At 44.9% G+C, this 26,786-nt stretch overlaps 1 protein-coding gene across 1 annotated transcript in view; it reads left to right on the top strand.

Annotated features, from left to right (window-relative positions):
- Positions 1-4,873: 4,873 nt before the first annotated feature.
- The window catches only part of TRAF3IP2 (TRAF3 interacting protein 2), a 37,326-nt gene continuing 15,413 nt past the window's right edge, over positions 4,874-26,786 (top strand). Inside the window, exons 1-3 of the mRNA XM_054569838.1 lie at positions 4,874-4,998; positions 16,113-16,955; positions 26,139-26,331. Coding sequence (XP_054425813.1) covers positions 16,121-16,955; positions 26,139-26,331 — 1,028 coding nt within the window. The 5' untranslated portion in view covers positions 4,874-4,998; positions 16,113-16,120. The remainder of the gene's footprint in view (positions 4,999-16,112; positions 16,956-26,138; positions 26,332-26,786) is intronic.

Here is a 26,786-nt window from a genome sequence, read left to right as displayed (position 1 = left end):
CCAGCTCTTCCATTGGGCGCATGTTCTCTTCTCATCGTCCCTTTCCAAATGTTGCTCTCTCATCTGACTCACCCTACTGTGTTCAACCCCCATAAGAAGCAGAATCGGGATCTCTCTCTGCTTTTTTTTCCCCTCGAAAAATACCTGTCTGCAATTCTGGTGAATAAATTTCTCCACTTGAATATAAAGATAATAAAAATCATTCGGTACATAGCTCATACTCAATAAATGGTAGGTAATCTTATAGTACCTACCATATAAAATGAGTAAATACATACAAGTTCTTAGAACCCTGCTGGCACTTCATAAGTACTATCTGCAGGTTAACTACTTTTATTGTGGTGGTGGAAATGGGAAACCCAATGTCCTAGGACGTCACCATTTCTTAACAAAAGAAGTTTCCAACAACAATAGGTCCAGTTGACTGTGAGGGGAGTCACCTTGGAGCAGATAATCTTTGGCTTTTCTCAGAACTTGAGAGTGCTCCCTTGTATGCAAATGTAAGGTGAATAGACACCCAAGGCCCTAGGAAAACGGCAAACAGGAACTTTAGTAGCTTGATGAAAGCCGCTGTTCCCAGTATCCACTTGATAGGGAAAGGAGATGAGTAGATCTGTACTGGCAGTGAGGAACCTCTTGGAAGGGGAAAGATTGAGAGCTAACCTTTTCCTTGTGAAAGTCTATGTTACCAGGATCTCTGTGAGATTCATTAGGTCCTGACTGAGCATGCTTACAGAACAGGAAACGGTTCCAGACGGGAACTCCCAGAGAAGGAAGAAGCCCCAGGGTCCAGGCCTCAGGCAGGAGGTAAGGGTGGTGATGGATTCTGCTTCTGCCTGGGTCTGGCAGCCCCTCTGCACTAGAGGCAGCCCTCCAAAGCCATGGAGAAGGAGCCACCAGAGGATACTCAGCTTTGGAGCTGCCTGCATCGCCACAGTTGTTGCTTCTGAGAGGAACACAAGAACATGTTAGGAATCATTCAGTTTGTATTCCTCGCACCTAGCGCTGTCTGGAGTAACCAGGAAGGACAGGACACGGGCAGTCTGACCATTTCTCCTCTTCCCACCTCTGTCCCAGCAGCAACTGTACAACAAGAAGTTGCGGGGAGTTGGCCAGAGCTGTTTAAGGGCTGGCGACCCTTTGAACTCGGCCATTCTCAGGGCCTTGCTGGGTGGGAGTGTTCTCTTCCTTACTTGTTGTAGTTAGACTCTGTCCTTTCAACACTTGGAATCATAGCATTTAAATATGGAAAATCAAGCCTTGCCCAAGACTTTTCCTCCCCTCCCCTGTTTCTATTCATAAAGTATTGCTGTAGAATGGAAAGTTTCTGAGCACTAAATCCAAATGGTTTGGTCTTGTTTTGTTTTCAGAGGTGAGGAGAACTGACCTCCATCTAGAACACTGAGCAAACTGTCGAAGCTGGCAAACCAATCCTCCCTGCTTAGACTTCTAACTGGAGAGTGAAGGCCGACCCACATCTTGACTCCTCAGCCTATTATTCATTACTGCAGCCATCACCACATAAACACAGCACCATGGTAACTGGCACAGTCTCAGCCCCACCCCTTTTTTGCCTACACCTCTTTTTCCTCTTCTTGAACATTGTCAAGAGTTAGGCAAAGAAAGCAAGTTACCTGTGTTCCACCCAAGCATGTGGGAAAGACCGACGGCAATAGGGCAGTGTGGGGAGGAGGGGAAGTAACCTTCATTCCTGCAGCGAGACAGTTCTGGAATCCTTCTCCCCAGACTGGCTGTGTGACCTTGGAGAAATTACCCAATGTCTCTGAGCCAGTGATTCCTCAAAGATAAAGTGGTAATGACAGTACATGCAGCTCACAGAACTATTTGGAGGATTAAACGTGCTAACAGGTAGTGTGTGGTAGGTCCTCCTGTGATGGCAGCTAAAAGAGTGTATGTGTGAGCCTGAAAACGAGCTCCCAGTGGGGACTCCTGAGGGCTCATTCCCCAGAGTCCCCAACACTTCTCCTGTAATCATATTTCACTGTAACTGCCTGGGGTATGTTCCAGCAAAGGTTTCTCATGTTGAGAATACTGTCTCTAAACAACTTACATCCTCAAGCTGCTTTCCAGTAGGGGACCCAGCAAAGGCTTCTAGGTAGGAACCATTAACTCTTTCCCCAAGTGCTGTCTTTCTGCTTAGTGTGCATCGAGACAGGAGGCAGGCCCAGCTAACAGCAATTGAAAGCAACACTTCAGCACTCGGTATTGTTCCTACAGGACACTTAGGCCCCACACACCTGGGGAAATGGTGGGAGAAATGGAAAAAAATCACCTCGTTCTTCCCAATGGGCTGCTTTCCAGAGGTGGTACTTGACAGAAGCATCTTCCAGAGTTTTCCAAATCCACCTAAGGGCATCAAGAGAAATGAAAAATATTTTCACCCCACCCTTTCCCTTGCTCTCCCTCTTGTTTCCTCCCCTGCCAGTCTTCTCATTCCTGTTCTCACCCTTAACACGTACAGCTTTTTCAAAGTATTCTGGTACCAAGCATTCCACAGAGAATGCTATTTTACCCTAGCCTAAAAAAAAAAAAATTATAATAATTTGAGGCAGAAAGTTCAAGACCAAGGTAATTTTTTTTACTTTAAAAAAAAAAATGTGTTCTTTTTAATGAATAAAGTACTATATGCTTGTTGTGGGGGGAGAACAGCCCCTATGTGTGTATAGTATAAAAGCTCTCCATTCTCATTCAGTCCCTTCAATCCCTGGAAGTGACAACCACTTAAAATGCATTCTTCCAGAAATTTCTGTCACGTTTGGCCATTTCACAGATATATAGGGATAGGGATTGCCTACTATGTTTTGGACAGTGTGCTAGGTTCGTGCTGGGACCAGAGGTCCCAGAACAGATCTATCTACATATATATATATAAATGTGTGTTTACTCTTATATGAAGCCTGTCTGGAAAAAGTCCAACCATTGTTAATATAATGAGAATGGTTTGCATGATATTGATGTAACCTGGCAGCCAAGGAGAGTGGACTGGAATGCACGTGTGTGAACAATGACGACTTCACTGCACTAGTCAGTGGGAGCAATAGACGCCATTAACTGAGCATGTGTCCTGTGTGGCCATTTCATTCAAAATGAGTGAGTAGAATGACAAACCTGCATCAAATTTTGCAATAAGCTTGAACATCTTCTGCAGAAACTATTTGGATGATTCAGAAGGCCGTAGCCATGGGCAACTGGTGATTAGCAGCTTCATCACGACAACATGCCCGCTCATGCATCACGTCTCTTGCAGAGTTTTTTGATGAAACTTCAAATCACCCGGGTGACTCAGCCCCCTATAGCCCAGATTGGTACCCTGTGACTTCTGGCTTTTCCCAAAACTAAAATCACGCTTGATAGGGAAGAGACTTCAGGCCGTGGATGAGATTCAGGAAAATATGATGAAGCAGCTGATGGTGAGTGGGAGAACTGTGTGAGGTCCCAAGGTGCCAACTTTGACGGGGACTGAAGCATCATTGTCTGCATACAATGTTTCTTGTATCTTGTATCGTAGTCAATAAATGCCTCTATTTCCCTTATCACATGGCTGGATACTTTCTGTACAGACCTCACATATATTGGCGGAAATGACATCATGTTTTTCATTAAATAATATTCCCTTTTCCATGATAGCGTGTAGAAAGAAATATATGCATAAATAAGTATTTAGGATTTTTAACAGCTGCATAGTATTCCATTATAAGGATATATCAAAACACAGACAATCTGGATATGCTGTTTTAAAAATAAGCAGCATCCATTCTGACCGTAGATTGCAGAGCAACCTGCTTCACGTGGCTCACTTTAGCAGAACCCAGCGGTCTGGCGGGGGATGCTCTGGGGCCTGTCCCCTGCAGAAGGGTGGGGAGACACCCAGCACCAGGAGCACAGTGTGCCTGCCCAGGACCCCGATGTGGTGCCCAGCTGGCCAGTGACACAGCTAAGCTCACACCAAACCCCTCCGCTGGCCACCGCAGCTGCCATCCCACTCTGCCGCCCTGTCATCCTGCGTCCAACAACTCCTTCGGCCGCAGATTCTGTAGGCTACTGATTAAACAAGGAAAAGGGAGGGGAAAGTAAACTTGGGGTCATGAAAAATGTGTAAGCATGTATGTGTGGGGTTTTGGTTTCTTGTTTTGTTTTTTTTAATTGATTGATTTGAGAGAGAGAGAGAGAGAAACATTGATGTGTTGTTCCACTTATGTATGCATTCATTGACAGATTCTTGTATGTGCTCTGACCAGGGATCAAACTCACAACCTTGGCATATCACGACTATGCTCTAACCAACTGAGCGACCCAGCCAGGGCTGTGTTTTCTTAAAAGTAGTCATTTTTTCCTGCCTGTTAATAGGGCAGAGTATGTGCGTGTTTGCCTGTGGGTGTGTTTGTATGTGTGAGTGTGTGTATGTATGTATATGTACATGTGCCTGCTCACAGGGCAATACATTAAGGGCAGCAAATGATGATGTTTTCAGAACAGTTAGAAATATTAAGAAGCTCTTGCTTTATACTCCTCCCCACTCTATGTTTTCTGTGTCCTTGGAGCTGCTAATGAATAACCGCTTTTAGCACCCAAGTTTAATGCCCTTTATGGCACCTCCCAGGCTGGGGTGCTGCCACAACGCTGAGGTCCAGGGCCCCGCAGACGTTCCCCAGCAATTACTTAGCTGGGTGATGAAAACAAAAATGCAGCCTAATTGGTCAGTGGCCTTTTCTAGTGAATGAAGGAGGTTTCTGTTTTAAGAAATAAAGTGACTTCTCAGCTGTTGATTCACTGCCCACAGGGATATTTTAGAGCTGAGGCTTCCTAGCCTCGGTAGAAATTTGCATACAACTTCCACTTCCTGCTTCAGAGCCTGTTCTACTGCTTACCTGGGCCCGGAGAGGGTGGAGGGCGGCAGGAGCGACCCAAGGTAGAGTGACAGGGGAAGGAGGGAGCCCGACCACCCTGTGGCCAAGGTCTGCCCGCCGTGGTTTGAAGGTAAGTTGTTCAGACTTGTTGCCTCCCTAGCCTTACTTCTGAGCCACTGACCCATTTTCAGAACAGGCTGTTTTCTCTTTCACTGAAATCTTCTGCCTTACTTTCCTCCACCTCCCTCTCTCCACTTTTAACTTGTTCGTGTAGAGACCAGCTTGGGCTGAGAAAATGACAATTAAGTTTCTGCCTGGAGAAAGAGAAAGTGTTGATGGTTTCGTGTTTCCGACAGACTAGTGGAGATGAACTCTCTGGGGAGCGGGGGCACCCACACCGGAATGGGGAGGCTTGGCGCTGCCTGGGAACCATTGGTGTGAGGTCTTAGCGTCCCCACAAGATGGGATGAAGAATTCAAACCCCACTTCCCCACGAAAGAAGCCGGGGCTGGCGAAGATTGAGTAATTGGCTTCCAGCTCCAGTATTCGTCAGTAGCAGAGGTGGAAGGCGAACTCCCAAGTTTTCTTGACCTCTGTTTCATGCAGGGAAAAAAATTAACACTACATTCTTGGGCCAGCAATCCCGCTCAGCGCCGCGCTGGCTCTGGGCCGCCGCTCAGCCCCTCTCCCGCAGCCCTCCTCCCCTCCCGCAGCCCGGCGCTGGCTGGCACTGGACAGAGCCTTTAGGGAAACGAGGGGGAAGTGCTATTACTTTATCTGAAAAGTTCATCCTGCTTTACGGTATCTTTTAAGTTCAAGATGATTTCTTAGAAGAGGGCGATATTTTTCAGTGAGGAGAAAAAAGGAGACTAAATATTTTTAAAAAGAGGACAAGAAACTTGGTTTCAAGTTCCCACTCCCCACTTCTTGCTGGCTCGGAGGCTTCAGCAATTCCCTTTGGTTTCCCTAGGCCTGGGTTTCTTCATCAATAAAATGTGTGGTGGTGAGGGGGCGGGGGTGAACTAACATGATGTTGTCTAAATTCCTTTCTAACGAAATAAGGCTAGGGTAATGGGAGTCCCAGAGGGGAGCCGAATGGGTGGTCTTAGAAGACTTGTTTTGTTTACTCATTGTTCAAATATATTAATTTTACCTCCCGCTGCTAGATGGTTAGTCCCTGGAGGAAAAGGACGTTGTTTCTTAATCCTTTCCACCACCACCCCCCACCCCCGCCCCAACCCCGGCCGCCCAGTGTACTGTCGAACACCTTGTAGGTGCTCAGGGTCCTTTTCACATCAGCCGCTCTGATGTCTGTTTCACTCATCTGCTCTCAAGGCAAAGATAAACTAGTAGTCCGGGTGAGAGGCTGGGGGAGAGCTGGGCAGCCACATGGCTCTGCGGGAGGGCTGCCTGGAATTTAGGCAGGATTCCTGGCTCTAGCTAAATAGGAGAAAAATGGGGGTTTCTTGAATTAGTTCATGTCCCGTTTGGGTTATGCAGGAAGAACTGTCCTGTGTACTTGCCCAGAGTCAAGGCAGGCCAGAGAACTGGCAGACACGTCTGGCTCCAAAAGACTGCATTACTGACTTAGCTGGAGCTGGAAACCACTCCCAGGCTAAGCCAATCACTGTGTGTGGCGCCTTTCGTGAGAGCGAAAAGGAATCTGGGAAATACGTCCTGATACCATGTAAGGGTGATGACTAGGACTAGACACATTATTAGATGGCAGACACACAGAATCCTTAACCTTTTCCAAACCACTAGGGGGTTTTTTTGTTGTTTGTTGTTTTTTTTTTGTTTTTTTGTTTTTTTGTCACTCTTGGTTCTTTTGGGCAAACTGCTCTCTGTCGGTACAGTTCTAACAGGCCATGGCTGACTGGGATAGGCTGACTCAGGGCCTTTGGTATTGCTAAACTGTTTCTGTGGAGTATGGAGGCCCTGGTATAGTCCTCATCATGTTTTTAGATGGCTCTCTCTGTGCCCCTGGGAGGAGAGGTCAGAAATTTCAAGATGTTTCACTTGTGACGAACTACTGATTTTGTTTTCAAATGATGATGGCCCATTATCTGAAATCCGGCTAACTGTGCTGTTCGGCCTGCCAGGCCAGTTTTGATCTGGAAAGACCACCCACAGTCATTCTTAATCTGGTACTGCAGCTCCCAGTCCTCCCATGAGGGAACACGATGAGCTAGACAATGCGGTAGCTGCTCTGTCCACTGCGTGGGGTGGGCTGACGAGAAGTGAAGTCTGGGCAGGGAACTAGCGTGTCGCAGAGACCCACTCCTGGAGGGTGCAGAGAGAGGAAAGGTCCAGGCCTGCTCCTCTCAGGATTGAGGAGGTAGTGACTTTAAAATGCCCCGAAAATAAGGGAAAAGAAGGCAGTCATATTTTCAGGCATTCTTTAACAGACGCTCAGAAGGATAGATTATGTGGGTAGTTTGTCTAAATGAAATCTATGTTTTTTTACACATCGTTGAATTGAAATCTCAGGAATACCCTGAATTCAAATCGTTTTTCTGCTGTGGGTAATTTTAAATTAGTCTTTCAAAACATCTATCAATGGAAGGCAACTGACACAGAAAAGAACAGCAAGGAAGCTCATCGCATTTTAAATTCCTTTCAGATCCCACGAAATGACCCCTAATGTTTGATCACATTTCCTTATCAAAACAATCCTGCGGTCCTTTGGTGTGAAAGCATCTGAGGACTGGAATCAAGAAACCCTCCCCCTGAGCCTCTCTCATTTCTTCCCAGCGCATTGTCACCAAGATATTTTTAGTTCATGAAACCCAGGCTGTCCTTTCTCCCTCCGACATTCTTTGTGTCTCCTGCCCAGCAGGCCTCCTCTGCTGCCACATGTGCTTCCATGTCTGACTGCTCAGCTCACTCTGTGCCTGTGTGTGTATGTGTATGTGTGTGTGCGCGTGCGCAAGCCATGCACACAGATGTGTACACAGACCTTCCTGGAGACCGGAAGTTAAACATTGGCCAGGGGAGGAGGGTGGGCTTTCATCCCCCTTGTGACCCTAAGATCTGTGCCAGTTTGCCTTGGTTCCCTGTTAAGGCTGCTGAAATCAAGCTATTTGGGACTGGCAAGCCCCCCAGCCCATGTGTCCCCCTTCTTTCCACCCACAGACCTAGGCTGGCTGGGATCTTGGCAGCTCCCTCAGTGATGAGGGAAACTTGGCTCTTCTCTGCTTCATTGTTTTCCTGCACCCAGGTTCCCGGTGTTTTTCCTTCTTCCCCTCCCAGTGTCACCAGGTTTTCCTCAATCCCTGAACTCTCTTCCCCCTTGTGATGGCTGCTAAGACTCTTCCCGACTTACCAGCTTACCTGTAACACTCTTGCCTTTTACCTGGATTCTTTCTTTCCCTTTCCTTCCAACTGCCCTTTCTCACACCCACAGATATGTAAAAATCACAATTTAAATGTCTCTCTCCCACACCAATAAAGAGGAAATTTTAAAAAATTGTCTTAAAGCCCTGGCCGGTGTGGCTTAGTTGGTTGGCGCATCATCCCATAAACCAAAAGATTACAGGTTTGATTCCCAGTCATGGGACATACAAGAGGCAACCAATTTATGTTTCTCCTCACAGTGATGTTTCTCTCCTCTCCCTCCCCTCCTTCCTCGCTCTCTAAAAACAGTGAAAAAATGTTTCCTTCAAGGTCTCTACACTTTCCTTGATTCTCATCTCCTCCATTCTCCTTTCTTCCTTTTCGTCCTTTCTTCTTTCTCTCCTGATTTTCCCTTCTTCTTCTTTCTGGGCCTGGACTGAATTAATCACAAATCTGTGTGTGGAGAAATCTTATCTGAAACAAGCAAGCAAACAAACAAACAATTCATGGGCTGTTTTAAGGTTGTTCTCTAAATGTTTATAACCGATGTCCAACGTGACATAGACATTTCGTTCCCATTAGTCTATCGCCTCCTTGTTTAATGGTTCAAAGGACTCCAAGAGTGGCCTTCCTCAAATCAGGTCAGGTCACGCTATGCTTCCTTTAGCCTGACGTGAGTCATACTGTGCAGGGTATGAACAAGGGCCAATAAATGTTCCCTGGTCTCCAGAGCTCACCATTGCTTCCAATCCTCTGGCAAACCAAATGGAAGAACTGTTCTGTCTGGGAAATTCTGCAAGTAAACTTGGAAGTATTTCTTCACTGGAATTTGACCCTGAGCCAAACAGTTCACTCAAAACCAACTTCTATGAAGCAAACCGATGTTGTGAAAGTTTGCATGCATTTAGGCAGTAAACAGAGAACATTAATGAGTTTAAAGATTTTTTTTAATCCATGACTTTTAGACACATAAAAAAACTACTCCCTGCAGAATGAAGTAGGACCTCGGGTATCTATAATTGAAAGTGTCTGATCTAAATTGAATCTGAGGATCTTCCTACCTGTAAATTTATATATTTATTTTTAAAGTCCACCTGACATATTCATGCTGTGTGTTTAGGACTTTTCAACCCTATTGTTGACCCAAAGAATGCTTTAAAAAAAAAATCCAAGCAGTTGGCGAACAGCAGCAAGCCTTGATTGCTTAGAGCTGCTGATGTGGTTTATTAATTACTCAGGCTGCTCACTCTGGCCCTTCCTCTGTTTCTTGCTCTGCTATTTGTCTTCTTCCAGGGACACAACACCTTCATTAAATCCCTTCCGTCCTTGCCTGAGAGGCGTCCCCTGGAAGATATCCCCTCTCTAGATGCATCACCATTTATCATCACCCTTTGTTTGTGCTCTGTCAACGAGTTTTCAATTTATTTTGAATTCAGTTTATGATTAAAATTTAATGAGATCCAATCAAGTGCTCTTCTCCAATCAGGATGCCTCTGCAGTTTCATCCATGTTCTCTATCGTCGCAGCTTGAAGGGAAGCCACCACAGCTTTCCAGCCCGGTGATTCTCTGTGTGGCACAGGTGGCCTGTTTTCACACCTCCTCACCTTCAAGGTGAATGGTTCTAAAACATATTTGTTCCCGAAGCATCTACAGGTTGCTCTGCTCCCCTATCCCTTTCTCCCCACCAAATTGCTATGTAAGTTAATGCTCCCAAATGAGATACAGTGGTTAAGTGCACAGGCTCTGGTGCTGAACTGCTTGCATTGAATCCCACCTATACTGCCATGTGACCTTGGGAAATCTACCTAACCTCCCTGTGCCTCTGTTTCCCCATCTGTAAAACGGGACTGACATCAGCTACCAAAGAGGGTGGCTGTGAGGATGAAATAAGTTAATGCATGCAAAACACTTGGAACAATATTTGGCACATAGTAAAAATTCAATAAATGTAAACAATTATTACTAACAAAGTGTAAGGTTTCTTAAGTATATCCATTTCATTAGGTTTATGTTTTGATTTAACAGCATAATCTATACCAGAGTTTGGTAAATAAACTACAGCCCTCAGCCCAAAGGTGGCCCATGGTCTGTGACAGGAATGGTAAAGTGGTACCAAGCACATCACCCATGGCCCAATTTGTTTTAAGGACCAAATGGGATGATATGTATTAAATGTGCCAGAAATACACGTTAGTTTGAAAAGCTCTCCAAACATTAGGTTCATATGCTACTGTCAGAATCCAGGTATAAAACCAGTGAAGACAGTCTAAAAAGAGTTCCAGAACTCTTTTTAGTTTTAAAACTCTTTTTTGTTGTAAAAATTATAATAAAATAGCCTTTTTATTTTTTGAGAGCTTGATATGGTCTGGGCCCTGCAGTCAGCACTTTATTTACATCTTCTTTTATCCTCACAAATGCCTAGGGAGGAAGTGTTGTTATATTCCTTGTTTTACCGACCAGAAAAATGAGGCCCAGAGAAGTTAAGTAATTTTCGCCAGGTCGCACAACTAATCATGCAGCTGGCAGAGAAATAATTTAAACCTGAGAGGTTTGAATCTGGAGCCTGTGCATTGAAATATTGAATATTTTCCCACATCCTAGAAATACGTGTGGAGTCAGGGTAAGCCCACCTGGGAGACAGCAGCCACAGTTAACTGCGAATGTGCGCGACTTGTTTCCCACCCAGGCCAAGAGGGGTCTCATGGACCCGCAAACAAGGGAGGTAGGGATGAGGGGAGCACAGAAGCTTTTTAATGAACTCTGAGATCAGAAAGGTAGTGTTGTGAGGAGTCACAGCTCTGTCTTAAGAAACTAATAATTTAAGTCAGGGCGTGCTGAAGGAGAAAAAGCATGCTGGGAACAGACATGAGCAAGGAGCTGGAGGCAGTTCAGGGGCTTTGACTGAGAGAAAGGGAGAGGGAGGGAGGGAAAGACAGAAAATGGGAAATTCTGTGAATGGGACACCAGGGAGCCTTCTCACAGGGGATGTCAAATCTGTCACCACCAGGACCAGATCTTATCTGCAAAACCAGGCTACCCGGGTAGAGTAGAGGAGCTAGAACAAAGGTCTCAGGACCGAGGAGGCAGAAAGGAAGCCGAAGAGACAGACTTGGGCAGAGAAAACTGACAGAGAGATTTGAAGAAAGGTGGGGTCAGAATCCAAGAGCAAGAACCACAGCTCAAAGGGCAGTGAGATCCCAAAGAATGAAAATTAATATCCCTTGGGTCATATCAGTGAGTCAGAACCAGACTCACACACACAACTGCTTCGGCCTAGTTGTGTGGACTTGGGACTAGCCTGTGTTCCTAACTTGCACCCACCCCATTCCCACCCAGGGAAATGTTCTCACTCTCTGCTGATTGGCCTTTTATGTTTTAAGGGACATGTTTACTCCCCTGGGTGGTCTCAGGAGTGCCACATTTGCATCGGCTCTTAATCTTTGTGAGCATCAGAATCACTAGTGGAGCTTTTCTTTTTCCTCACCCCCCCTCCTTTAATCTTTTAAGTAGATACATAACCAGTTGGTACAAAATTTAAAAGGTATAAAATGCTCTGAAAAGTGAGTCTTCCTCTTGCCCTTGTTCCCAGCCACCCAGTTCCCTTTTCAGAAGTAACTGCTGTTCTGGAAGTCTGACGAGACGGTGGGCACAAACACTGTCTCGGATGGTACAAAGGGTAACGTACTCTGCAACACGTTCTGCTCTTTACTTTAACTTCACAATAAATCTTGGAGATAGTTCCACATGAGTTCACACAGCACTTCCTCAGTCTTTTGTAAAAGACACAGTATTCATTGAACCACTGGACCACAGTTTTTGAAAAAGCAGAACCTTTTTTGGACATGTGGCTTGTTTCTAGTCTTTGCTATTATAAACATTGCCTCATTGCCTATCTTTGTGGCCTCTTCATTTCACATGATAATGCACACATTGCTGTAGAGGAAATTCTTAGAAGTGAACTTACTAGGTTAAAGGGCATAAGCTTTTCAAATGGTTGCTGCCAAATTGTACAGATTACACTCCCTTCGGCAAAGTTTGAAAGAACCGGTTTACTGGTGGATAGAAATCAAACAAAAATATACAGGAGTCCTGGGCATCTGTATTGTAGGACATAGAAAGAGATTCTGAGCCAGAAACCCTTGGGTTCCCTCCACCTCCACCCTCTCCCTTCCTCCAGGGACCTGTCTTCAGGCCTGACAGGCCTCAGCTTCTCCCAGGCCTCCGGAGCTGGGAGCTCGGCATTCAGGCTGAAGGGCCTGTCCCGGGCGGCGCCGGCACCGGGGCTCTCAGGGGCCTGGCTGGCAGGTCTTCCGTCCCTCTCGAGGGTCGGAGCCTTTGCCTCTCATTCAAAGCTAGAAAACAGGGTTTTCTCCTTTAATCCAGTGCCCCCCTTGTTAGGGACTGGAGCGCAGGCTGTGCCAGGGTTACAACCACGTCATCATGTGGACAACCCTGGAATAAAACAGGGAAAATGGAAATGGTTAGAAGTGGTGAGGCGCTGATTTTTTTTTTAATGTGTAGTGTTTTTACAATATTGACATTAAAGACCAGAAAATAAAACTGCCAAGAGCTAGAACCACAACTCAACCCACTAATCTGCCATTGTCCTCTGATGTGGCATTTTTGTGTAACTGCTCCCTGAACACCCTCAGGAGGGTCTAGGGTTGGGAGGGGCCCACGTGGTAGGTGCATGTGCCCCGTCCCGCCATGTCCTGGGCCAGGCTCTGAGGGTACATGACTAGACCAGCTGCCTTGCCGTCCATCACATGTTCCTATCACACTGGGTGGCAGAACCACGTTTATTTTGCAAGTAGGGTTGTGATCCACTCTACCCATGGGTCGGACCTCTTAGGCATGGCCCAGGCCCCCTTTTGGGCCTGACACTGACCGGGCACGTGTACATATTAGAGAGGAAGAAAGCAAGAAAGAGGGGAGTGTAGCCGTGTGGTATAATTTGAAGAACTCCGAGGATGTGGTCCGCCACATACTCCCTGCTACCCCTCATGGAGCCTGACATCCTGGCTGCCAGGGATCCTGCCAGCCCCACGGATCTGTAGCCTCTCCGAAACAGGCCGCAATCACTGATTCATCCAACACATCTTTATTGAGCCCCTGCTCTGTGCCAGGTACAGTTCTAGGGCTGAGAATTTATAGCTGTGAATAGAGTAGTCAAAAATCACACCCTCATCAACTTTAAATTCCAGGGGGGAAGAAGGATGGCAATCAATAAAGAAAGCAGGTATTAGATGTTTGTATTTATAGTATCCATTTCATAGTATGTAAGATGATGGTAACTCCTAGAGTGGACAGTAAAACAGGAATGAGAGGGGCATGTAAATGTAGAAAGGGTAACCAGGGGGACCCCACTGAGAAAGTGGCAGTTGAGTAAAGACCTGAAGGAGAAAAAGCCAGCCACACAATATGTGGGGGGAAAATGTTCTGAGAAGCAGAAATACCAAGTACAAAGGCCCTGAGGTGGGGCCTTTGATCTCCTGTATTAATTTTCTCTCTTGATTTGGGTCACAAGCAACTTGAATGTAGGGATAATGTTTTCTATGTCTTTAGAAATAATTTTGATTACCTTTTGCTGTATACCCATTTGTCCTCTTAAACTTTGTGTCACTTGTAGGTATTATTTATTGTGAATAAATTTTTTATTTAAGTTTATGCCTAGGGAAGGCACTCAGCATTGAGTTGGACACATAGCAGGGTTCAATAATTACCTGCTGTTTAACTATTTGATAGCAACATGTTTAAAACATCCAGGTCCTTTTTTTTTTTTTTTTTTTTTTTTAAGGATTACTAATCCCACAGTTTTCCTGAGAGGCTGCTCATTACTGTGCCAGGTTTATTTACTACCATCCAAGGGGCCCTTTGTTCCTTTCAGACCAGTTTTAACTATAGAATTCCTACCATAAGCTGGGCCTCAGATTTCCAGTTATGTAACATGACCGCACTTGTCACCTTTTTTATTAGCTCCCTCCAAATCCCTGAAGGCTCCTCAACTAGAAGAGTAGAATTGGCAACTTTTGTTGTTGTTGTGTAGGGAAGCTAAGGTATTCACAGTGGAAAACCCAGGGAGAGTGTAAACAGTAGGTGGTGAAAGTGAATCATGTCACAAGAAAGAGTTGACAGAATTTAGTCCTCTGGCTCATGGGCTCGCTTGTTGCCCCTGGTTGCCCTCCCACTCAGCTGTGGGCCCACAGGTGCTAGAAGGAGATTACAGAGCGCTCAGCCAGCCCTTCAGAAAATACTTTTGTTTCCTGACCAGCCGAAGAGCATGTTGCATGGCATATCCAATTTCATAGCTGTAGAAAAATTGTAAGAAAGAAAGGAAAACAATGGCGAGCTCTGAAAAATCACAAATAATTGAAATATTTGTGGTTTTGGTAAGTTCCTAATCAATTTAAGTGATGAGGTCTCTTTTCTGCAGAGCAGAGAAGGGACACACAGCTTGGAGAGCTGCCTGGGAAGGAGGGAAAGAGGATGCTGAGGTAGGGGGCGAGGACCAGCCAAGAGTGTGAAGCTGAAGTTTTCCGTTGTGCCAGAAAACAGTACAAAGGTCGTTTGCAGCAGATGGGTAGGTTTGTTACCGAGTGTGGGTAACAGAAGTGTTAGCATCCATTTGGCTTACAGTGGAGAAGCAAATTCAGGTATCTTCCTCTAGGCAGTGAAGATAAAATTGCTGGTAAAGGGCTGGCCCCACCTCTGTGCTGAGGGAGAGCATTTAAAATGCATGCTGTTGTGTTGTTATGGGGTTGCATACAGGGCTCCGGAGAAGGTGAATTCATATTTTTCAAAACTTGTCTTAGAACAACAGTTGATGTGCATCCTGATTTTAGTCACAGGAAGCCCTCTGTAAACGTTTGTGGCTGAAATTCTACATGGATCCAAAGTAGGAATTTAAAAATCCACCACCCGCAGCACCACCCCTTTCTCTGCATGGTATTTAAAGTATGCTCATTGCAAGGCCTGCGTCGGACGAGCCTCTGGGATTTTTTTCCTTTTCTGCGCCCTCCTCCCCTCCCATGACACCTGCTCCTGCCCGGCAGCAGAGCGGCAGCAGAGCGCAGACCTCCAGTCACTCCCCGCTGTCTTCCTTCCCCTGAGCTTAGGTGTCCTGGGGCTTCATCTCAGTCCATGAGGGGAGGCCAATTTTCTTTCTCATTCTGTCATGGTGATTAAGAGTTCTATTTCTACAGATAAAACCAGTATTACTTGGGCTGCGGGCTAAAGGCTAGTTTAGCAAAGCTTGCTAGTTCAGCCAGTACATCGCAAACCAGATGCTCGTTGCTGTCTTCATTGCAGGCCCCCTGCCAGAGGAAACTGTGTCCTCTAAACAACCGATAGTCGCTAAGTGGACAGTGTCTCTGTGACCTTTTTTCAGTGCTTTCAAATGCAGGCTTTTTTTCTTTTTTGACTGGGCAATAGTCACACAGCAAAGTTTTAAATGTTTAAAAGGTGAGAACTCTCCCTCTCTCTGTCACATCTCTCCCCCAGCTCGATTCCATCCTCAAAGACAACCAGTGTAGCGCTGTCTCATGTTTCCTCTACACACGTTGTCTACGTCCATAGACATACGCGAAGCAGCCCACAGCAGGCTTCAGCTCTCCCCTAGATACTCGGCCTTTGACTTTCATCCGCCTTCCCCTCGTGCTGTCTGCCGCACAATTGTCCAGTCGCATTCTTTGAATTGCCGTTCAGATAAAAATATCTTAATAAGCACGAGTGCCTTTGCCTGGAGGATAAGTAAACAACTTTATTTGATTGGGGCTCGACAAGCACATTGGTGTCATACTACCATTAATTTAAACCATATCGTGAACGAAGTCCCTTAAGGTCATAAAGTAGGGACTCCAAAACATGATCTGTCTTCTAAGGCTGTGGCATGTTTTCTCCTCTTTCAGAAACTAGAATGAATCGAAGCATACCCGTGGAGGTTGATGAATCAGAACCATACCCAAGTCAGTTACTGAAACCAACCCCAGAATATTCCTTGGAAGGGGAATCAGAACCACCTGCTCCAAATATAAGGAACATGGCACCCAACAGCCTGTCGGCACCCAACAGCTTGTCTGCACTCCAAATCCCTGACTATCCCTTAGGAGACTTTTCTCAGGCTCATCCACACCTGAAACTTTCAAATCGCCAGTGGCCAGTGTCCCCGCAGATCACCTGCCTGCGCACGAAAGTCCTGGAGGAGAGTGAAGACAGCTTCTGGAGGAGACATCCGGACCCTGGCAAGGATTTGCCCTCGGACTCCTCTGCAGCCAGTGAGTCTGTGGTTGGGGGCCTCCCCCCAGAGCATCGGTTTTTGTTTATGGAAAAACGTAATCAATGGCTGGGATCTCAGCTTTCAGCAGCTTCTCCTGACACTGGCCATGACTCACACAAATCAGACCAAAGTTTACCTAATGCCTTAGCAGACTCTCCGGGCCACAGCCAAGAGATGGTGCAACGGCCCCAGCTCCACAGGAACCGAGCAGCCCCAGACCTGCCGACGATAGACACGGGGTACGATTCCCAGCCCCAGGACGTCCTGGGCATCAGGCAGCTGGAAAGGCCCCTGCCCCTCACTTCTGCATGTTACCCCCAGGACCTCCCCAGGCCTCTGAGGTCCAGGGAGTACCCGCCGTTTGAACCTCAGAGGTATCCAGCGTGTGCACAGATGCTGCCTCCCAACCCTTCCCCACATGCTCAGTGGAACTATCATTACCATTGTCCTGGAGGTCCCCAACACCAGGTGCCATGTAAGTGAGCCTTCCGTCTTCTGGTCATTCTGGGCTGCGCAACTAGGTAACCAAGGGCCTCACATCAATGCCTCATGTCCGCAGGTTGGCACAGACAGGTCAGAATGCAGGGAGAGTGTTTGGCCTCCCATAGGGCTTTCTGTGTGTGGTTGGATATGCCAGGGGCTTTAGAATAATGCTTTATCTTAGTCCAAAAGCTGTCCCACTTGGAACCTGCTTTTCTAGAAAATGTGAAGAGCAAAAAAGATTCCTCTCTCCTGGTTCATTTAACTGAAACCTGCCTAGAGGCAGGGAGATGACCCAAAGGACTTCTAGAAAACTTGTTTGTTGTCTTAATTCTTGGGCGTCTGGGTTCTTCCTTCTCTGCATGCTTCCTCCCCATCTTAGATTTGGCAGAGAAAGTGGCCTTCGGTCAAAAAATCAGAACGTGCCCAGGAGGTCGCCGAGACTCTGCATTCAGGCCATTACCTGAAGATCACATTGCTCCTGAGGTTCTGTTGCGTAAATCCCTTTGGAGACCTGAGCCACACCCCAGGACAGCAGTCCCCTGAACTTGTCTAGCTGTTGCAGATCCCAAGCACTTGCCCGTCCAGGGTGTTCTTCCCCATATTGTGCATTTGACCCAGCCCTATGCCTCTTCTTTTTCTTCAACAGCTTTACTGAGAGCTAATTTACATACTGTAAAGTTCAGCTTTTACTTATTTTAAGTGCACAATTCAATGAATTGTATTGTATTTACAGAGTTACATAACCATCACTATATACATCTTTTAAGACTTAGCTCAGGTGTTCCCTCTGGAAACCTCCCTAGATCAGCCCCTCCTTCAGGCTCTCTGTATCCTTGTTTTCTGCCTTTCAGGGGACCTAATAACCAGTAGGGCACCTAATATCCACTTCTCTTTCCAGAAGGCAAGCTTTTGCACATCAGTAAAGATGTATTCTCAGTCCATAATTCCCCAACATTTAGCACAGTGACCAGCATATACTAGATTATCAATAAATTATTCCTGAATGAGCAAATGAATGAATAATATGTATCAGTGCATTAAGCATCTCTGAATGTGATAAAGTCATAAATTGAGATAAAAGGTTCATCATAATCCTTGGTATTAAATCTCCATGGAGGCCACTGAAAAATAACGATAGGGTTTTGCAGATCAAATGCAGGGCTCTGAGATAGGATACTTTTCTTAGCAAAATAAACGCTGTACACAAAGAAATTCAAGTGGCTTAAGAAGAGTCTTTCCAAAGGCCTGACACCTAGTTTTAAAATAAATTATAGAAAGAATTACAAGTGCTGTTTAATCACAGTTTATGTATTGTACATGCACACAATATAAAGCTGCCTCAAGTGAATGGAGCAATTAAGTAATTAATATTTTTTTTAATGGAAGCACATAGAGGAATTTAACTTAAAAGAAACAGATAAGAAGGAACATGAGTTTCAGAGTAAGGCCAGGAGAAGCAAAAACAGCAGGAGAAAGAGCCTCTCAGACCTAAAAGCGAGCCGCAGGGCGGACGCTGATGGGAAGTCCGCGGACGGGAGCCGCGGCGCCGCCTGCTCTGTGCGCCCCGCAACGGGCGCCGGTGGGGGCCGGAGTTCCTACGGGAGAGAAACAAACCTTGACGGGGGCGAGGTTGCCTTTACTTCGCAATGATTTCCAGGTTAAAAGGGAATACTTCGTGAAAATAATCCCATAAACTACTTTTTTAAATGTTTATTATCTGCCCTTAGAGATAATATTTCTGATCACAACAGTAATACTCGTTCAGGCTCAGAACTGAAATATGTCCGAAAGTTCAATTCATATTTCTGTCACCCAAATATAATTCCCTATTGGGTTTTTGACGCATTTCCTTCTGTTTCTTTTTTTCTTTGCTTATACATTTACTGTTAAATCAAACTGGTTTCCAAGGACATTCAGTGCACTCCTTCTAGCATCGCTTAAAAATGCTGCATAGTATTTCATCAGGTGAAACTACCAAACTGTTTTATTCTCCATTTGGGGGCATTTTAAATAGTTTCTAGTTTTTTTATCCAATAAGCAATGTTGTGACAAACATCATGCCCATAAGCTGTTATTGGCATTTCTGATTAATTCCTTAGACTAATGTGGAGATATGTGAATAATCAAAGGCTTGGTGATACTAAATCCCAAGCAGTTGCTTTTGTCTAGTAACAGGAGAAAGCCTCATGGTGATAGACAAGGAAATCGTTTAGTCATAAGAATATGAGGATCCCAGGAAGGTCTTCCTATGTTTCCTGTTGAAATCTAACATGGCACCACGAGCAGTCCAGCCCTTGGAGGTATAGAGACTGCTGCTGCGCTGGGCAGGCTCTTCTAAAATGCAAACACTCCTGCCTGGGAACACTTTTAGCCTCCAGTACCTCCTGTCCTGGTTTCTTTCATCAGGACCCTTCCCTTTGCTTTCTGTATTATTTCCTTCTGTGAATGGGAGGGAGGAAGGGGACGCCTAAGATCCTGGGAGGGAAGAGAGGTGCTGAAAGGCAGAGAGGAGAGAACTTGGACAGGAAAGGGGAACAGCTCGCAGAAAATATACAAACAGCCAATAAACATATGGAACCAAGCTTAACATTACTAAATTTAAGAAAAGTTTATGTGCACAAACATTTTAGAGATACCTTTTTGCTAATTAAGTGTGCAATAATGAAAAACCTTGAACAACAGGCAGTGTTAGTGGGGTTTTGGAGAAATGAACGCTCCCATCTACTCTTGGTAGGAGTGTAAATTGGCACAATCTTCCAGAAGGCACTCTCATTATTTAGCGAAACTTAACTGTGCTTCCTCTTTGACCTTGCCGTCTCACCTGTAGGAGCCTATCCTATAGACACACTGAACAAGCATATGAGAATGCAGGATCAAGCATGTTGATTAAAGCCTCGCGGCACCAGAGTAAAAATAAAAACTAAAATCCCTATCACTACAGGGCCAGATGAATAACCTGTGATTGGCTTATACAGTGGACGACTAAGCCCCTATTACAGAGTAAAATACACATTCTGACACTGAAAAAAAGAGTAAGTGGAAAAACATGCAGTGTTGATCCTATACATGTTATCTTTTAAAACTATAGATGTTGAAAAACTATATATTAAAAAATCTGGCCGCAAACGATAACAGTGATCATGCGGGAGAAGGCAGGGAATTAAGAAGAAAGGGGGGGATTTTCCTTCTAACTTGATATATTTTTGTTAAATGTTATAGCAAACAGGTATTACTTTTATAGTGGAAAAAGTAAATAAAAGTTAGAAAGAAAAAAAGAAAACTGAGGGGAAAGGAGAGTGTATAGGCCAGCTCACCCTAGTTCACCCTGAGTGCGCCTTGGCCCTGGCTCCCGAGGCATCTAGTCATGGGGAAGAGGGTCAGGGTTGGATTCCTTTTGTCAAGCAAGCCCAGTGCTTATGGTTATTCTCCAGAGCAGTGCAAGCCCAGAATATTTTATGAGGCCCCCAATAACAAAGGCTTCCATGAAGGTTGCTGTGAGAATTAAATGAGATGATGTATTAAAGATACTAGGAACAGGGCTGGCTTATAGTAAACCCTCAATAACTAGCAGCTCTTCGGTATTGTTATTTAAATTAAAATCCTGCAGCACAGCTTTGTAGAGTGCTCCTCGACTTCCAGCTCCCTTTTGCTGGTACAGATTTTAAGTATTCAAAGCATGTGTGCAATGCTTAGTTTCATGTCGGGGCTATAACTGCATTTAATTGCCAACAAAACCACTTCAAAAGAGCTGTTCACCTAAGGGATGCTTGTGCAGTTGGAAACCATGGCTACGTGGTTCTACTCAGCTTTAGAAGAGGTTTACTTCCTCATCTGTTAATGAAAATATAAATAAATAATGATCACCATGCAAATGGCATATCTTCGCTTTTGCAAGTTAAAGCAAAAATGGTTACTGGTCCCCCCCTTTCATGTTAAAAAAAAAAAGTTTTCAAAGCAAGTGAAAAGAGAAAGTGGAAATAATCTTATGTTTCCTCCTCCCCTCACCCATTGCAGAAAATGGCCTGAGAATCCTTCTGGGAAAGGTCACCAGAATAGATGTCATGGCTGTGCAATCAAATGAAACCCCTAATATAAATAAACTGGGGAAAAAAGAACATATTAAATCTAAACAGCCCTTATTTTTACTATAAAATTCTTGCTTTCTCCACCAAGGGGACTGAGTACAATAAAACTCTGGACACACACCTACTTTGCTCATGTGGATCTCCAAAAACTGATGATTCGTATGCTAGAATGCACGCACGATTAAAAGTAAGGAAAAGACAAACTGGGGGAAGCAATGAGCAAGAAAGGAGTTGTGCCCTGGCTGCTGGGGCTCAGTGGATTGAATGCTGGCCTGAGACCCTAAAGATCACTGGTTCAGTTCCCGGTCAGGGCACACGCCTGGTTTGTGAACCATGTCCCCCATTGGGCATGAGAGAGGCAACCATATATCGATGTTTCTCTCCCTCTCATTCTCCCTTCCTTCCCTTCTATCTAAAAATAAATAAAATCTAAAAAAAAAAAAAGAAAGAAAAAGAAGTAAAGAAAAAAGGAGTTGCCCTTCAGGAACCCCAGCTGCTCAGCGCTATGCTAGTTCCTCTGACAGTTTATGTTGACCATTTTGTTTCCTAGCTAAACTAATTATATCATGATGTTTTTCGACAACTTGAAAATCAGATTTTATTTTCTCTCCCATAAACTCTTTTAATACCATTCTTAATAAGGAAGAAAAATGTTGAATGTTTTGTCTAATGGAAAACTTCATTAGGATTTAGTTTACAAATTCCAAGTGGTAAAAACACAGTAACATGAAGACCGTATATACCCAGGCCAAGAGGGTCATAAGACTGATAAATAACATACTCTTCTGGGCACCCATTTATGATCATAAGATGTGCATTGTGTCTTGTGATTAACACTGCCTCAGAACTGAGGAGGTACCATGCTAACAAATCATTTGTCTATCATACCACCCACCACCTCCTATTCTTCATCTCCCTCAGAATAAACTTTTTTGATGGAATTTTGGACACTAGGGACAAGTCAGTGGGGGAGCTATTTCTGGGCAGCAATTCTTAAGTCTACCACGTAGGTGGCTGCCAACTTGCACGCCTCTCCTCACACACTAACGAGTGTGGGTTTGTTTCAAAACACACCCACAGACACACAGATTTTCTCTTTCTCTCTCCATTTATTTTGAGCTACTTAAGGGAACTGTATGCTATTTATCCATGTTCACCAAGTATCCAGCCATGGAAATTCAATAAATATTTGCTGAGTGAATAAAAAGAAACCTGTTCCCTATATCCCAGGGAGAGGAGCGATCCCTAATCATGAGTAGAGACTTTGTGATATCCAGCCTTGAAAAGCCCATCTCTAATTGTCTTATGGGAGAGGGGCAGAACAGAGGCAGGTTAATGAGCTTGGGAAACAGAACGTGTCCACTCATTTATTAATTTATTCAACAAATATTGGCCAAGTACTCTGCTAGGCACTGGGTGTACATTGGTAACTACGACACATGGCCTTCTACAGTGTACTGGGGAGACAGATAAGTAGAAATCAGCAAACAAAACAAGTATACGCGATAACAAGGTGTTAGAAGAGGCATTAATAGACAGGGTGGCCAGAGGAGGCTTTTTGGAGGAGGACACATTTGAGCTGAAACCTAAAAGACGAGAGGGTCAAGGACGCAGGAGCTTGTTAAGGTGCCAAAGGCGAGCCAGCAGAGCTGCAGCGGGGTGAGCAGGGAGAGACTTGATGTGCTGAAGATGATGGATGCAAGGGCCACGGTAAGGAGTTTGGATTTGATTTTAAGTTAAACTTTAGGAAAACAGAGCATTGAACTGTATAATCCTGAATAAAGAACTTAGAACAGTGTTTGGCATGTAGCAAGCACCCAGTAAGCATTAGCCGTCGTCATATACTCAGCTGGTAAGGCTCCATCAAAATAGTAAAATGAAATGATCAAAAATGGATCAATGAAAGATAGTCATCCATCTGCTAAACATAGTTTTTACTTAGCAACTTTTCTGCACAACCAGCCAAATTCCAAACAAAATCAAATTCCACTTACAAAAAGGAAAGCTTATGTTTGATATATTCTCTGCTATTTAATATTTCTTTAAAAAAAATCAGAAGACAGTATAGGGGACTATATTGTCAGTACCTTAATTTAAAAAATAGATGAGGGAGATCATTTCATCTGCTCATGTAAACCTTAGGTTTAAGTTTTTACAACAGGTGGCCATTTCAGAAATGGAAGTTACAGCTAATCAAACACTTAGCCCACATGCCTTGGTGATTTTAATGATAAGATTTGTTGCTATGAGACAAAAACGTGTTGTGCGGGAAATAATCTGTTAGAAATCATATGACCTTGATTCAAAGGCTTTTGATTAACAGCACTAACATCCGCTTTCTGGAAAAGAAACAAACCCTATGATTAGAGCCTGGTAGTTCTTTTAAAGCAAATAAAACCTTATTAGCCACTTATTAATGGATACGGGAAGGAAAAATTGCTTCAAACATTAAAAACGTTCAGGGCCACTGGCAAAGTTTCTCTTCTTTTGCCTTGTCTTTGTTCTTCTTACTTTCAGAGGGAGGCACTGAAAAAAATGGACAGCAGATGAGAGTAATCTAGAAGAGCCAATACCTAGCAAGCAGGTTGTGCCGTCCTAAATGGCTTCTCTTCGCGCACGCACGTGTGTGTGTGTGTGTGTGTGTGTGTGTGTGTGTGTGTGTGTGTGTTGAGTTGGCTTTATAACTCTTCAGTCTCCATTCATTCATTCATTTATTGAGCTTCCCCAGGAGCCAGCACTGGGCTTGGAGAAATGATGACAAACAGACACAGTCTGTGCTTTCACAGAACTTAGATGCTAGAAGGGAAGGCAGACAAGAAGTTGATAAGTAAGTCATGCTTACTTAAACAAACACGTAAGTGCTATGAAGAAAATAAAATGGGGGTCAGGGGGAATAGGATAGGACAACTAAGTGAACAGGTGATATCTGAGCTGAGCCCTGAATGACAAGATGTTGATATGTAAAGACATAAGGCAAAAATATTCTGGGCAGAGAAGATGGCAACTCAAGGTCCCAGAGGTGGGGACAAACTTGGGATGTTCAAGGTGAAGAAAGATGGCCGGGGTAGTTGGGGCTCAGTGAGCATGTGAGAGCGTTGGAAGAGGTAAGAGACCAAGGAGGACTGGGATCTGTTTATGCAGGGTGGATTTTAAGTGCAGTGGGGTCTCTGGAGGGCTGTACCTACAGCTGGTTTTGTAAACGGCCCACTCATGCAAGACCTAGCTAAAAGCAGGCTGGCCTCGCCTGGTGAACTGATGGCAGCGGCGCTTTCTGCCCGTTTCTAGTGGGGAAAAAGGAGCAGCAGTAGTGACCTGCCCTGTTGGCCCAAAACTGGCCATCTGGACGCCTTGGGATATATCTGACCAGCGCCGGGAAGGCTGTAAAAGCAAAACCTGCACAGTGTATCTTGTCCTAGAACACAGGGGTCCCTGTTTCTCCATTCTTAGAGATGCTCTCCAAATCATGGTCTTCTTTTCCAGCCGTGGGGCTGGGATAGACCCAGGCAGAAGCCTCTTCCCCTTCCTTAATCCTCTAATGTTATGGCCAGTCCTAAGCAATAGTAGGGCAAGGGTTACAGTCAGAGCCAAGAGACAACCTGGGTTGGAAGGGAATGGTCACTTTTGCCAGAGGTAACATGACAGAAAGGACCTGGTTAGTGTCACAGGTCAAAGCAAACAATAGATTAAATGCAGGGAATCTGACCATGCTTGAGTGACTGGCTTGGGCACATTTCCAGAGTCATCCAGTCAAGTTTCCTGCATCCAGACAGTGGGGATCTTGAGGCAGCCACACCAGTGAACACACACATTGTTTGCCTTCTGTTCTGTGTTGAAAGACATCATTCCCCTGAACATTTCCCTGAAAACATCAATGGCTCCTGACTATTTACCAAGCTAAGAATGGAATTCCTAGCCCCATTCTCACCCTCTACATTCTGGTTCCAACCTGTCAGGTCTGTTACTTTCTTGCTTGCTTGCAAGTTATATTTCACTTTCTATCCCTGCATGTATCCTACTTACAGTGGGAAAACTTGATTATTACTTTTTATAATCAGAAAAAAGATAAAGACTACTATATATATTTGTGGAAAAATAAGATTCCTTCTTGTCCGAACTAGCTATGCCTCCAGGACCATCCAACTTCTTATGTTGGCTCGTCGGAGGAGCTTATGGTTCATTTTGCAAGGTCACCTACTTGGCTCTCTCCAGTTCCCTCAAAGGCTGGGCCCACCCCCAAGCCGCATCCCCACCCCTCAGATTGCCTGCACTTGAGCCCCTTTGGGCCTGGGAAATTCCCTCAGAGCCTTCCTCCCTCAACTGTACTGGGTTCCCTGCATACCTCCTCTGGTCTCAGTGCTCTTCTCTCACCTGGACAGGCAGGCTGCCCTCCTTCCCTTGAGACTCTGCTGCTCCTAGGGTTGGCAGGGACCAACTTCCTCTTAGGTTACACAGTCACGTAAGTCGCTGCCAGGCCTGGCTGTGCTCCGAGCCCTGCCCTCTTCTAACTGTCCTGGCCTCAAGTGCATGTGGGCTTTAGCAAGAGAGGACCAAAAAAATTGGATGTCATTGCCAACTGGTTAGCTTTTTCCCAGGGGTATGAACCAAGTTCTCATTCATTAATTTCTTCATAATAAAAAGTGGTGTGTGTGTGTCCACTGGGGAGAAGAAAAAGAGAGTAGTGATTCTGCATCTATCATGGGGACAATTTCTCCTAGCCTTGGGTTCTGGAAACTTGGAGAAATTACGGTAGGAATGGTGGTGTGGGAGAGGTCTTCATAGTTGGATTATCCTAAGTGTTTTATTAAAATAGGGGCCTGTGTGAAGCTTTGCACTTTCCAATTAGAACACCAAACTCGGGATTTCACAGATGTTTTTATTTTACGAAAAAGCCCACAATGACTCACTCAATTTAATGAAAACTATCAAGTAAATGATAGTACGGAAATATGGCAGACATCATAGAGATGGTAACTGATATCTGGAATCCTCAGCTGGTATCAAGACAAAAATGTTCACTGAACTTGCCTCTCCTTTCACACGAAGGGTCTAGAGTCAGTTTTCCCTGTTCTCTTGGCTGTCTTCACCTACAGATGGCCACACCTACCCTCGAGCAGCATACCAGCAAGTGATCCAACCGGCTCTGCCTGGGCAGCCTCCACCTGGGGCCAGTGAAAGAGGCCCACACCCTGTGCAGAAGGTCATTCTGAATTATCCCCGCCCCTGGGACCAAGAAGAGGGGCCCGCGCAGAGAGACTATTCCTCCCCAGGGCCCCCGAGGTATCAGTAAGTACTAGAGGGCCAACCTGCAGACAGTTTTAACATGAAAAAGCATGATGCCAATGCAGTCAAATCGAGGCGTACCAAAACTCTGTTGTTCTTACTGGCCAAGTCACACAGTGGAATGCCCTACATAGTCTTTTCAGGTCAGAAGGAAATGGAAACTGGTTGACAAGAGTCTCTTAACCAGGCATATAAAGCCACTGATGACTGACCAAAATTCTGTTGAAAGAAAGGCTCTTAAGATACTAAATCATACTTGCTTCTTTTACCTTCAGATCACTGGCCTTTTAGCCCATGAAGCAGATTTTTAGTTTTACTATGACTGACTTCCACCTCTAGGAAGTTCCGTTTTATATCACTAGTTTGTATACCTGTTTAAACCCATTTCTTACTTTGGAATTTTAAATTCAATTAGTTCCCAGTAGAAATTTAAAATAACCTGTGATTTTCTTTTGTAA

Source organism: Pteronotus mesoamericanus, unplaced genomic scaffold (genome assembly GCF_021234165.1).
Source record: "Pteronotus mesoamericanus isolate MK-2021 breed Mesoamerican mustached bat unplaced genomic scaffold, CSHL_Meso_final contig_20, whole genome shotgun sequence".
Lineage (NCBI taxonomy): Eukaryota > Metazoa > Chordata > Mammalia > Chiroptera > Mormoopidae > Pteronotus > Pteronotus mesoamericanus.
The sequence above is the reverse complement of the archived record's forward strand: the minus strand, read 5'-3'. Positions and strand labels throughout refer to the sequence as shown.